Source organism: Arvicola amphibius, chromosome 8 (genome assembly GCF_903992535.2).
Source record: "Arvicola amphibius chromosome 8, mArvAmp1.2, whole genome shotgun sequence".
In the NCBI taxonomy this organism is placed as follows: domain Eukaryota; kingdom Metazoa; phylum Chordata; class Mammalia; order Rodentia; family Cricetidae; genus Arvicola; species Arvicola amphibius.
In genome coordinates, this window is record NC_052054.1 from 78,646,831 (window position 1) to 78,660,149 (window position 13,319).

Here is a 13,319-nt window from a genome sequence, read left to right on the forward strand (position 1 = left end):
GCAAGCTCTTGATCCTTTGCTCAGTGTATGGAGTGCCACACATCAGACATTGTTATTTCATCTTTTTTTTTTTTTTAGAAGCGATTTTAAGTAGCCCAGGCTGGCCTTGAAATCAATAGCCAAGGATAGTCTTGAATTCCTGATGCTGCTAGCACATCCGAAATGCAGGTGTTGCAGGTGTGTGCCAACACATCTAGCTGCACTATTATATAATGTAGAGGACACGAACACCTCGCAGTGGTGGCGCACGCCTTTAATCCCAGCACTCGGGAGGCAGAGGCAGGCAAAGCTCTGTGAGTTCAAGGCCAGCCTCGTCTACAAAGTGAATTCCACGACAGCCAGGGCTGTTACACAAAGAAACCCTGTCTCAAAAAAAAAAAAACAAACAAACAAACAAAAAACAGAACAAATGAACAAACAAAAATGGCGTGAGCCTTTGAGGATTCTGCTATAGGTAGGATCCTGTTGTCAACCTTCAGCAGACACCTACAGGTGACTCTGTTCACCGAAGAGGCTCACAGCAAGTCCAAAGCATCACAGAGAAGATGACTCTAAACAAGATGAAGGGCTGAGGATGGGAAATGGAGGCTGTGCCTAGGAGTCAGCTGTCAGCACAGCGGGGCATGGGGAGTCTCAACACTCCGGGAAAGCCAAGTGCAGAAGAGGAAGGGGAAGCCACGATAGGCTTGCTTGCTAACCACCTCCTTCTGGGGTGTTTATCACTTCCAACAAGTCACTTCCCCTCATTTTTCTTTGCCTGAGATAAGTGGAAGAAAGAGGGACAGAAAGAGACTGGCCATGGGTGGTGGTGGCACACACTGTAACCCTGGATTTGGAAGGTAGAGGCAGGAAGGTCAGGGGTTCAGTTCCCCTTTAGTTTAGTGAGCTCGAAGTAAACCTAGACTGTGTGAGACCCTTTCTCAGAGCAAAGAGGTGGCGGCACATCAAGGAGAGAAAAAGAACATCCGGGGACACAGAGGAAGTTAGTTTTCAGGGCTCTTTGCTAGAAGGTGCACTTGAGTACTTTCAACTGTGGGGCTGTATGCATTGTTTTTGGTGGACAAAAAAGTTTGAAAGAAAAAAAGACACCATGTAAGGACATTTTTGTGAATTTCTGGGAAACTGCCTAAAGGTACCTACGAAGAAAGATTCCAGCTCTTCTGACCTGACTCTTGAGTTTCTCTTTTTCAGTCTTTCTTGTTTATTTATTTATGTGGGGTTTTGTTTGTTTGTTTTTCGAGACAGGGTTTCTCTGTGTAGCTTTGGTGTCTGTCCTGAAACTAGCTCTTGTAGACCAGGCTGGCCTCGAACTCACAGAGATCCGACCGTCTCTGCCTCCGGAGTGCTGGGATTAAAGGGTGTGCGCCACCACCACCCCTATCTCTCTCTATGCTTTTTTTTTTTTTTTTTTTTTTGAGACTAGAGCTCATTATGTTCGAAGCTCGGACTGGCTTTGAACTAGCGACTCTCCTTCTTCAACTTCCTTAGCACTGGGAATACAGAAGTAATCCACTACTCTAAACTTCGTTTCTCACCCTAAATACTTTTGTAAGGAGTGCCGCTCTAGTGTAAACGTTAGAGACAGCATAATTGTGATCATCCGCCCTTCACGTTTTTTCAACACCGCTGGGCTCTCAGCTAACCAAATCGAGTGCCTGTCTGTAAAGAACTACATTTCCCGTCGACCTCTGCGCTCAACACCAGGAACGTTTTCCTTCCGGCTTGAAGCCTTCTACTCCTAGGACCGTACCTGGTTCCGCCCGGCTGCCCGTCAAGTACGGCCTCTCCCCTGACGCCCTGAGCTCCAATTACCGCCTCTTACGTAAGCCACCGCCCACTCAACAGGCCTCCCCCCAGGGGGCGTGGCTCTCTCGCGCCTCGTGAGACCTACTGGCTCTTTCGGCACCGCTGGGGCGTGGCTACGGGAACCGGGCGGGACCATTCCGAACCGCGGCTGAGGCGTTCGCGGTGGTGGCGTCGAAACATGCACGCGGCAGGTTTGGCGGCGCCTGCGGGGACGCCCCGGCTGCGTAAGTGGCGTACGTGGCTGGCTGAGGAGATCGGGCGGGCGAGGGTGTGGCGGGGCAGTCGCGGCGGTTGGCGAGGTCACTCCAGGTCGGACGGAGGTCGAGGGATCCAGGACCTGGAGTTTCTAGGTGTGCACCGAACAGAGATGCCAAGTCCGGGTAGAGGGCGCATCGCGGGTAGGTTCTTTAGGAAATTCCTTTAAAAGAAAGCAAGTTGGGGTAGGATTTAATGTGATGTTCGGAGAAACGAGACTTCCATTCATTTGCAGTCAGCGATTTGCCCTCCTGTGCTCCCCACTTTTCAGAGGCTCCCCAGTGCCCACGAGCTGTCACCCACGCTCCTTAGTACGGCCGCCTGGGCACTCCGTGAGCTGACAGGACCATATTTACACCCCAATTACGATCGGAACCAGTATTCATCGTCCTGTTAACCTCCTTTTCCCAGCTGCAAATTTGAATTCCTCTTTTAAGTTCCTCTCGGTCTCCATATATATCTAGGTCCTGTTTGTCTCATTTATTCATCTAGCATATCTTGCTCCAGTGAACCTTGTGCCAGGCCCTGGGCTGGAATTTGGGCATACACCAGTAACCGCCAAAGCCCTGGTTCTTGCTTTCTTACAGCTAGAGTTCAGGAGGAAGACAGACATTTAACTCGGAAGCAAATGCGTCAGTCAACAGAGTAGCTGAGTAATAAGAGAGAGTGTAATCAGGATGTGACTAGGGCCTGCGGAAGCTCCGCTTACCCCCTTCACTACTTAGCCTTAGTGTCTGTCAGCCCCGTAATGTGTGATGCAGGGGATCCAGCAGCAGCCAGCTAGCATTTACTTGTTCCTGTCCTCATGGAGCTGCCGGTACAGGGCAGGGGTCCGAGACAGTCTGAAGCGCTGGAGCTGCTTTGGTAGAAGCAAAGAGAGTGAGGTGCCTGGTGCCCACCGAGAACCCCAGCACGTGGGAGCTGGAGGGAAGACAGCTATGGGGTCAAGGCCTGCCTGGACAACGTGGTGTGACTGTCTTTAAAGAAAAAGGTGGGGGGCGTCAGGAGTGAACTCCAAAAGATGGCTCTTGCCTGCCATCACGCTTGAGGGTACCTGAGATTGATCGATCGCCCGGGCCACATGGTAGGAGAGAACTGCCTCCTAAAAGCTGTTTCTGACCTACACACGCACACGTGCGCACGCACATACACATGCACAGAATTAAGAAGAATTGGTTCTTTCTGAAGCATGCTGGACAGGTGGGGGTGTGGTGTGCACAGGCTGGGATGGAGAGGGAAACGCAGTCGTTCAGGCTTGAAGTAGCCTTTCTTCCTGAAAGAGTGCATGCCTAATGATGAAAAACCTAGGGGATTTATGGAGGGAGAGGCAACAGGGCCCTGGGCAGGGAAAATAGACAACTGAGTAGATATGGAGGAGGGAAATTGGGACCCTGGGCGTTAAGAGACAGAACAAGTGGAACGAGAATATTGAGCAGAGCCCCTGAGCATGATGCTGGCAGGTGCTCATAGGGAAGGGTGTTCCAGGATGACAGCATTGCACGATAAAGCAAAAAGTTTGTCGAAGTTGGGACCTGAGAGGAGGCCTTAGTGCTGGGGTCAGAGTGGTTGTTGGCAGGGCTGAGGCTGGTCATACAGGGCTGTCTGGATTTGATTCTCAGTACAGTGGTTCCTGATCTTGGGCAGAGGATGAAAAGGTTCATGTTCATTTAAAAGAACTGTGCGGGCCGGGCGGTGGTGGCGCACGCCTTTAATCCCAGCATTCGGGAGGCAGAGGCAGGCGGATCTCTGTAAGTTCGAGGCCAGCCTGGTCTACAAGAGCGAGTTCCAGGACAGGCTACAAAGCCACAGAGAAACTCTGTCTCGAAAAACCAAAAAAAAAAAAAAAAAAAAAAAAAAAAAAAAAAAAAGAACTGTGCGGGTGACACGACACATTCCTATAATCCAAGCACGTGAAAAGCAGAGGCAGGAGGATTACCTGTGAGTTCAAAGCCAGCCTGAGCTACAGAGGGAGTCGTCCCAGGATAGCAAGAGTCACATGGTGAGACCGTGTCTTAAAAAATCTAAAAAGATAAAGATATGAGTATCACAGGTCAAGGACCGGTGGTGTAGGCCTAGAACCCCCGCTTGGGAGGCTGAGGCAGCTCTCAAATTCAAGGCCAGCCTGGACTTACATAGTTAGCTCCAAGTCAGCCTGACCTGGAGAACTTAGACCCTGAGTTTTTGTTTATTTGTTTTGTTTTTGTCTTTTTCTATTGAGACAGGTTCTTACAATGTAGCCCTGACTGGCCTAGAAGTCACTCTGTAGACCAGGCTGCCTCGAACTCACATGGATCCACTTGCCTCTGCCTCCCGAGTGCTGGGATTAAAGGCGTGCGCCACCACCTCCAGCAAGACCCTGTCTTGAACATTAAAGACATAAAGAGAGCTGGTGCTGCAGCTAAGTGTAGAACGCCTGCTTAGCATGCCCAAGGCCCTGCTCTCCATTGCTCCATACTTCAAAGGCAGCACCTGGCTGCCCACTGGAGACTCCTTCAGTGGGGCTAGTAGGCGAGGAGCCTGTTGTAGTAGTCACGCTATATTCCCGCACTCCAGGGAATCGTGGGTTTGAAGGTAGCTTGAGCTACATAGCAAAGCCCTGACTCAAACACTGGAAGGAAGAAAGAAAGGGAGGCAGGACCAAATGAGATGCTTCAGGCCAGTAGACAATGACAGGGACAGAGGGGAAGGTAAGAGGACAGGGGGGGGGGGGGGGATGAGAAATAGGTGAGCCGCATGTCAGAGGGCTCCAGGTGGGCACAAAGGTGAGGCCCAGAGGCAGCCAGTAGTTGTTCCTGGAGGTAGAAGAGCTGAGGCTGGACCCAGGAGGCCTCAGAGCAGCCAGAGATGGAGCCCAGGAGCCAAAGGCACCGTGAGGGCTGGTAGCGAGTGAGCTTGCACACTCAGTGAGAGGAAGGGGGGGGGCAAAGGATCAAAACTGGGTCACCCATTTCAGAGAGCCGGAAAGGACCCAATCCAGAGACCATTCAGGAAGGAGGAGCGCTGGCTGTCCTGTCTGTTGGCGTCTACAGCAGGGCCTCATGGCAGAAGTCCTAGCTAGATGTTTCTGGTGAGACAGGCGAGGTGAATCAGTGGTTTTGTGGTGTCCGAGAAGCAGGGTTGGAGCTTGGCACCCCCCGGGTTGACAGCACCAAAAGCTTAGTGAGGTAGGAGCAGAAGAGAAAGCTGGACCTGAGGTATAGGCCTGTTGTCCTAGATGCTTGGAAGGTAGTGGCAGAAGGCTCCCGAGTTCAGGGCCAGCCTGGGCCAGCAACATAGTCAGCCCCTGTTTCCGCTGGGAAAACAACTCAATCAAGGGCACCTTGCTCTGGTGTGAGGGCCTGAGTTTGGATCCCTGGCACTCGCGTGAACAGGTAGGCAGGACATGCTGCGACCCCAGCCCTGCGGAGGCCAGGCCAGGATTCCTAGGGCTTGCTGTGCAGCCGGCATAGCCAGATCAGTGAGCTGCAGGTTCAGTGAGAGATCCTGTCTCAAAGAATACGGCGGAGAGGGATTGAGAAAGACAGCTGGGGTTGCCCTCTGGCCTCTACACACATGCACCTGAGTGCACACACAAACATGGACGGCTCGTCTGTAAGCGCATTTGTTGCTCTTACAGGACCTGGTTCTGCCCCTAGCACTCACATGGTGCCCCACAACCGCAGTCAAAACTCATATATATATATAAGTAAACAAATCTTTAAAAACAAAGCCTGTTCACATAATCCTCCTGCCTTCGTCTCCGAGTGCTGGGATTGCAGATGTGAGCCACTGTGCTCAGCTGGAAGTTTATGGGGTATCACAACAGTCCATAGACTATGAGAATCGTAAGGCAGAGAATTGAAAGGCAGAGAATTGAAAGGCAGGCTCGTTCATGGTCTGATTGCTCCTCTCAGCGTACACAGTTCCCAGTGGCTTGCTCAATGATCAGGATCTGGAGCCTTGGGGCTACCCCCATGTCCCCAGACAACACCTCCCACCCCTGCTGAGACCAGTCTTGAAAGGCTGGGGATTCCTCCCACTTCCTCTCCACACCCCAGCTCAGCACAGCTTCAGCACTTCCTGCCCTAGGCCTGGCTCTGGACATGCATGGCCCCTTTCAGTATCTCCACCCCAGCAATGTCCACCCTGGTCTCTAGCCTGACCCCCAAGCAGCTGTTACTCTCCCTTCTCTGCTCTTCCAGTGGCTCCCCCAATCCGTATGAAGTCAGGTGGAACTCTTCCGAATTATTTTGGAGGGTTTTGTTTTATGCCATGCTGGGGAATTGAACCCTGCATCTTGTACCCTTGTCCCTCGCATATGCTTGGGTCATGTCACTACAGTTTTCCAGGGGGAGAGAGGAGGCTGTGTATGTTGGTGTGTGTGTGTGTGTGTGTGTGTGTGTGTGTGTGTGTAGGCTAGGGGCAGTGTTCGATCCCCGGAGTTGACTTTACAGGTGGTTATGGGTGCTGGGAATTGAACTCGGGTCCTTTGGAAGAGTAGCAAGCATTCTCCACAGCTGAGTCTTTTCCCCTGCCCCTCCACATTATTGTTCCCTTGTTTGTTGCTGGGGGGGGGGTTGTTTTCTGAGGCAGGCAACCTGTATGTAGTCCTGGCTGTCCTGGAACAACATCTGTAGGCTAGACTGGCTTGAACTCAGAAATTCTCCTGCCTCTGCCTCCAGAGTACTGGGATTAAAGGTGTGCAGCATCGTGCCTGGCTGAGCAAGTCTTGAAAGGGGGTGCTGTCTTGTACTACCAGAGTGACTTTAAGCCTCAGCTTCTTTAAAAAAAAAAAAAATCATAGGCATTGGTGTTTTGCCTGCATGGATGCCCTGGAACTAGAGTTACAGACAGGGAGCTGCCATGTGATTGCTGGGAATTGAACTCAGGACCTCTGGAAGAGCAGCCAGTGCTCTTAACCACTGAGCCATCTCTCCAGCTTTCTCCCTCAGCTTCTTTGGTCTTGTTTTTCTCCTTTATAAAATGTGGGCAAAAAGGGCTGGAGAGATGGCTCAGCGGTTAAGAGCACTGGCTGCTCTTCCAGAGGTCCTGAGTTCAATTCCCAGCAACCACGTGGTAGTTTACAACCATATATAATGAGATCTAGTGCCCTCTTTCAGCCTGCAGGCAGAACACTGTATACATAATAAATAAATAAATCTATAAAATAAAATGTGGACAACAGCAAGCTGCCTTGAGAAGGCCATAGCATCTCCTGGGTCCATTTTACTTTCTATGATTCTTAGAGAAGCCCACACCCATACTCGGTGTATCTTCTCTTTCTAAGTGCCTCTCTCTCTCTCTTTTTATAATTTATTTTTATTTCATGCTCATTGGTGTTTTGCCTGCATGTATGTCTGTGTGAGGGTGTCCTGAAATGGAGTTACAGTTTACTTCTGCCTTGTAGGTGTTGGAAATTGAATCCCAGTCCTCTGGAAGAGCAGCCAGTGTGCTTAACCACTGAGCCATCTCTCCAACCCCCAGTACCTTTCTCTTAACCCTTGTGCTCAAGCCTAAATTGGAGTATCTTTATTAAATCCCAATTCTGACTTATTAAAACTATTTTAAAAATGGTAATAGCATCAGTTGAATCAGGCTGGTTGTGAGTGAATGAGCATAGCTCCTGTGGTGTTCACATGGTGTGGAGTCAGTGCTCCATCCGGGCTAACGGTCATAACACCAGACACGCTGACCCTGCGCACTGAGCCTTGGCTTTTGTACTGCTATGGAGCTTGCTGGACATTGTTTTCCACATGTGTCCAGTAGGGTGCGTGCCGGGTCTCTGCCTGTTCTAGGAGCCAGGGGAGTCAGCTGTGAACAAGGTGCCCTTCCCACCCTGGGGGCCTTACAGTGAATGAAAGAAACAGCTGATACTCAGTGCTGCCGACGAGTGGAGGGAGGACTGTGGGTGCTGCTGAGAGAGGCGCCCTGCTTGCAGCACTGCCTTGGGGAAGAGAGGAGAGAGCCTTAGAGTGTGCCAGGCTGGGGTGTGGCAAGGACAGAGGCCCTGAGCTGAGTATGTGCCAGGTGTGTTAGGGAACACTGAGACGCCCAGCGGTGAGGACTAAGGGAAGTCAAGTGTGGAAGGAGTCTGTAATGGTAGCACAGGATTTTACACAGGGTGAGCATCCGGACCATGGAGCTCTCCTGGTCACTGCCATCCTTGTTTGTCTAGACAGATGAGAAAGGGGTGAGTGGTGGGTAGGTAGGTGACGGGTAGATCGGTGAAGGGTGATGACAGCAGGTGAGTGGGTGGGTGCCAGGATGGCAGCCCATCTGACACCACAACCACGGCTATTTTGGTGACCTTTGCCCCAGCTATGGCCGGAGCAGGTGGTGGAACCTGTGCAGAATTAATGAGCTCCCTCCATTTTCCTCTGCAGCCTCGAAGCGGAGGGTCCCGGTGTCCCAGCCAGGCATGGCTGATCCCCACCAGTTTTTCGATGACACGAGTTCAGCCCCGAGTCGGGGCTATGGAGCCCAGCCATCATCTAGTGGCCTGGGCTACCCCTCCCCTTCCTCCTCACCCGAAGCAGCCTTCCTGGCTGACCCTATGTCCAACATGGCGATGGCCTATGGGAGCAGCCTGGCCGCTCACGGCAAGGAGCTGGTAGACAAGAATGTGAGTAGGCTGGGCTGAGGGCCGTGGGTGAGGGGCAGGCAGGGACCAAAGGGCCTCAGGCTTGAGCTTTGCCTCCCCAGATTGACCGCTTCATCCCTGTCACCAAGCTGAAGTACTACTTCGCCGTGGACACTGTGTACGTGGGCAAGAAGCTGGGCCTGCTCGTGTTTCCCTACCTGCACCAGGTCAGCACCCCCCACCTCTCCGCACCCGCCTGGAAGCAGGTGGAGGGACCTCATCCTGGGGTCCTGCCACTCTCCAACTCTCTCTGCAGGACTGGGAGGTACAGTACCAGCAGGATACCCCAGTGGCCCCCCGCTTTGACATCAACGCTCCAGACCTCTACATTCCAGGTTTCACCTTCCCACCGCTGCCGGGGTGTGTCTGGGCCAGATATTCGGGTGCCTGGTGCCCAAGCAGGGTTTCCCTCCTCTGACAAGTGTCTGTGTCTGCCTTCTACAGCCATGGCTTTCATCACCTACATCCTGGTGGCTGGCCTTGCCCTGGGGACCCAGGACAGGTAAGGATCCTGGAGCAGGGGATTGCGGTAGAGATGTCACAGCTCAGTGAGTGACACCCTTCACCCACCCACGTGAAGCCCAGTATATCCTGGGTAACCTCCTAAATCCACCCTTCCTTCCTTCTGGCCTCCACCCACAGATCTGTCCTTATGTTCGCTCCCCACCATCACCCCCATGTGCTCTTGCTCTAGTAGCAGCTGAGAGATGTGGTCTGGGTGATCCTGGCCTCCCCTACCCCATTTCTCTGTCCACCCGTCTGTGGTTCGAAGATCAAGCCCCTGATCCTTCCCACCACCTTGCTCACCCCGCCCTCACACTACTGCCACCTCGGGGACCCTGCACACCCAGTTAGTACCCCGACTCAGGAATGTGCTCTTCCCTACGTGTGCCCTCACCTGCCCATCCGCTGTGGTTCCCATCCTGGGTCCCAACCTCCAGGCTGTCGGGCCCACCTCTCCCTCACAGCGCGGGTTCCTTCCCTTTTGTGGCACCGCAAACAAGTGTCGGGAAAACCGGTGGGTTTTTGCTGAGGCTCCAGGATGCAGCAGAGCCCAAGGCCCTACCCCACCAGCTCCTGCCTCTTCCTTCGCTTCAGTCCAGCTGTCCTTTCTTTAAGGAGGAACCCTCATGGTACCCCCCACAGGGCTCATGGGGCTCCCATTCAAGCTATGGCTCAAGTGTCATTGTCTGGGGACAGACCCAGATCCTTGGTGGCCCTCAGCACAGGACTGCCACAGGGGACATCCACGGACGCCCAAGCCGTCAGCCCCATGACAGCAAGTGTGGTTGTCCCTTTTGGCAGGTTCTCCCCAGACCTCCTGGGACTACAGGCGAGCTCGGCACTGGCCTGGCTGACCCTGGAGGTTGTAGCCATCCTGCTCAGTCTCTACCTGGTCACTGTCAACACCGACCTCACCACCATTGACCTGGTGGCCTTCCTGGGCTACAAATATGTTGGGTGAGTGCTCCTGCCCTGCCTGCCAGCCCCAGACCTTGGCCTCTTCTTTAGCCTGCTCTCTCCCCACTCTTAGGATGATCGGCGGGGTCCTCATGGGCCTGCTCTTTGGGAAGATCGGCTACTACCTCGTGCTTGGCTGGTGCTGTGTGTCCATTTTTGTGTTCATGGTGAGTGGGGCTGGGGCGTCCAAGACAGACCACAGGCCTCCTGGACAGAGCTGGGGGGGGGGGGTGGGCGGGGGAATGGGTCTTTAGAGCACCCTCGTACAGAGAATTTGGATCAGCGGCATAGTACTGAACTGGAAGGGCTTAGAGTGTCAGGAACCTGCGGGCTGGGAGCCCTCCTGGAGGGGGAGAGATCTCTTATGTGGGTCCTTTGAGAAGAGCAAGGACCAGTCAGGAAGTTGGGGGCCAGGGTTGCCCAGTAGAGGCTCTTTCTGGTCTATAGCCTGGACTTTCTCCCAACATGCCCCTGGAGGAAGGCAGAGTCCTTCCAGTGCTGATTAAGGCCAGTGGGGACTGCCATGCTTAGGTTGACCCTAAGCTGTACTCAGGGTGAATTATTTCTCCGACTTAAGCCTCTGTTTCTTCTTTTGTAAGAGGGGTGCCTCATGACTGCACCTCTGGTCTGGGGGTTAGACTTAGCATGAGTAAGAAGCAGAGGGCAAACACTGCACTGTTAGGGAAATTTGGCCCATAAGTGGGAATCTTGTCATCCTTTAAAAATTAAAGGAGCGGGGAAGATGGTTCTGCCAGTAAAGAAGACCAGAGTTAAATCCTTAGACTCATATTAAAAAAAAAAAAGCTGGGCAGTGGGCAGTGGTGGCACATGCCTTTAATCCCAGCACTAGGGAGGCAGAGGATCTCTGAGTTTGAGGCCAGCCTGATCTATAGAGTGAGTTCCAGGATAGCCAGGGCTACACAGAAAAACCCTGCCTCAGAAAAACTAAAGGGAGGGGGGCAGGCAGGAGTGGAGGTATACCCTTATAGTCTCAGGGCTGGGCATGGGGGGGGCAGGAGTGAGGTATACCCTTATAGTCTCAGGGCTGGGCATGGGGGCAGGAGTGAGGTATACCCTCATAGTCTCGGCTGGGCATGTTAACACAGGCTGCAGCTCACTGATTTGCCACCCTGGCCTACTTGGTAAATTGTTTGGTTAATGAGAGACCCTGTCTGGAAAAAAAAAGGAGGGGGTAGACATCCAAGGGTGTCCTCTAGGCTCCACAAATACGTACACATCCAGAAATCTCTGAGCATTGGGGGCCTGTGGGATGACTTAAGGTGCAGGGCACTTGCTGACAACTTGAGTTCTATCCTGAAACCCAGAATGGAGGGAAAGAACCGATGCCTACAAGTTATGCTGACTCCATTCCAGAGCCTCAAGTGCCCCACACCACAAAACAAACTCAGAAATATTTTTTAAAAAGTAAGAAATAAAAAAAGAAAAAAGAAAGAAAAGAAAAAAAGAAAAGCCGTGTAATTCCAGCACTCGGGAGATTGAGGCAAGTGGATCTACACAAGTTTGAGGCCAACTTGGTCTACATAGAGAGTTCCAGGCCAGCCAGGGCTACACATCAAGATCCTGCCGTCTACCCCCTCTAAAAAGAGAACGCGTTTGAGCATGAGCAAAACAAAAAGAAAAGAGCTCTTCTAGCTTGCCTTGAAAACGTATCTTCTGGGGCTGGGGGTGTATTCAGTGGTAGGGCACTGGCCTAGCATGGGTGAGGGCTTGCGTTGCATGAGGGGGAGGGTACTGTGTCAGGGTAGGCAGAAGCTGCTAGACTACGCCCTCCAGGCCGGGGATCTAGTCTTGCTGTTCCCCGGTCTACATCCTACAGAGCCTCTGGAACCCACAGTGGTTCGCTCATAGGCCTGGGGAGGTAGCAATTTAGCAGACTCTTCTAGGAGTGCAAGCTGGAGGCCGCAGAGGGACAGGGACCCCCACGCTGACGCATCTTTCCCATCTCCCTCTCCTCCCCCCCTTGCTAAGCAGATCCGGACGCTGCGGCTCAAGATCCTGGCCCAGGCGGCGGCCGAAGGGGTGCCTGTGCGCGGGGCGCGGAACCAGCTGCGCATGTACCTGACCATGGCGGTGGCGGCCGCGCAGCCGCTGCTCATGTACTGGCTCACTTTCCACCTGGTTCGGTGAGCGGCCAGCCTGGCCTCCAGCGGCCACATTCATCTCGCCCAACCCGGGCCCGGCTCTCCAGGCCCGCGCCCCTCCCTCCCAGCCAAGGTGCTCTCTTTTCCAGCTGCACACCGCAACAATAAACCTGATGGGCTCAGCACGGCCTCCGCTCCTGACCGGCAGGGGGCACTGGGGAGCGGGGCAGGCTGCAAGCTTTAATAAGTCAGTGGGGGGCCTTCTTCTCCTTTTTCTTTTCCTTCTTCACCTTGGGTTTCTTGGCCTTGTCCGGGGAGCGTTCATGCTTCTTGCAGCCAGCGGTGTGCTTCTGGAGGCCCGAGGACGATGGGTGGGGGAGAGAGAAGAGGTGGCACGGTTGGAAGCAGAACTGGACATGCTCCACCCTCTGCAGCGAGGAGGATCCCAACCTGACTCTGACCATGGCCGGGCTCTGTGTCAGGGGTGCTTGGGAACATGCAGGGAGAGGGGTAGCCTCTTACCTTTCCCTCCGCCTCTGAGTCGCTGGAGCTGCTGCTGCTGCTGCTACTGCTGGAATCGGAGGAGCTGCCGTGGCCATGCTAGATGGGAGGTGGTGGTGACAGTAAGGAACCGGGGTGACAGTAAGGGACAGGGAGATGACAGTAAGCTTGCTCACGCAGCTTCCAACCCAAGCTGGAAAGCTGAGATGTGGCTGAACACCCGGGACAGAAGCCAGTTCCCATCCTGGGCTCTCTGGTGAGGTAACTCACCCTTGGTTTGTGAGCAGCGCCTGCCCCTGGTTGGCCCGGAGTTTTAAGGGGACAGTGCTTGGGGTTTCCCACTTGACCTGTGCCTCCTGGTTTCTTAGAACCAGCGCCCACGGCTACAGAGGAGAGAGAAGTTAGACGGGTTAAGCGGGTGACTGGGAGAGTGAGTCCCTTCGTTGGGGTCCCTGGGTTTGAGTCCGAACCCCACCTCGCACCGCAAATCCACCACTCCCGGAGAGCGTACCTGCGGCCAGGTCGAACTCCATGGCGCTGGTCACTCTGGAGGATCCGGATCCGAAGACATAGGC

General features: G+C 53.6%; 2 protein-coding genes across 4 annotated transcripts; one reads left to right on the top strand and one right to left on the bottom strand.

The window, feature by feature from the left end:
- The first annotated feature begins 1,928 nt into the window (after nucleotides 1-1,928).
- On the top strand, nucleotides 1,929-12,425 carry Yif1b (Yip1 interacting factor homolog B, membrane trafficking protein). 3 transcript variants are annotated; one of them, XM_038339280.2, is made up of 8 exons: nucleotides 1,929-2,039; nucleotides 8,424-8,662; nucleotides 8,743-8,847; nucleotides 8,937-9,015; nucleotides 9,125-9,182; nucleotides 9,986-10,141; nucleotides 10,215-10,308; nucleotides 12,134-12,425. In XM_038339280.2, the coding sequence occupies exons 1-8, from the start codon at nucleotides 1,985-1,987 to the stop codon at nucleotides 12,287-12,289; spliced, it is 942 nt and encodes a 313-aa protein (XP_038195208.1). In that variant the 5' UTR covers nucleotides 1,929-1,984; the 3' UTR covers nucleotides 12,290-12,425. The 3 variants fall into 3 exon arrangements, with proteins under 3 accessions (XP_038195208.1, XP_038195209.1, XP_038195210.1); XM_038339281.2 differs by having other exon boundaries at nucleotides 1,929-2,030; XM_038339282.2 differs by lacking the exon at nucleotides 1,929-2,039 and adding an exon at nucleotides 2,070-2,204.
- C8H19orf33 (chromosome 8 C19orf33 homolog) lies at nucleotides 12,318-13,319 on the bottom strand. The gene is made up of 4 exons (XM_038339283.1): nucleotides 13,256-13,319; nucleotides 13,015-13,127; nucleotides 12,766-12,843; nucleotides 12,318-12,593 (listed from the first exon to the last, which is right to left on the bottom strand). The coding sequence occupies exons 1-4, from the start codon at nucleotides 13,275-13,277 to the stop codon at nucleotides 12,492-12,494; spliced, it is 315 nt and encodes a 104-aa protein (XP_038195211.1). The 5' UTR covers nucleotides 13,278-13,319; the 3' UTR covers nucleotides 12,318-12,491.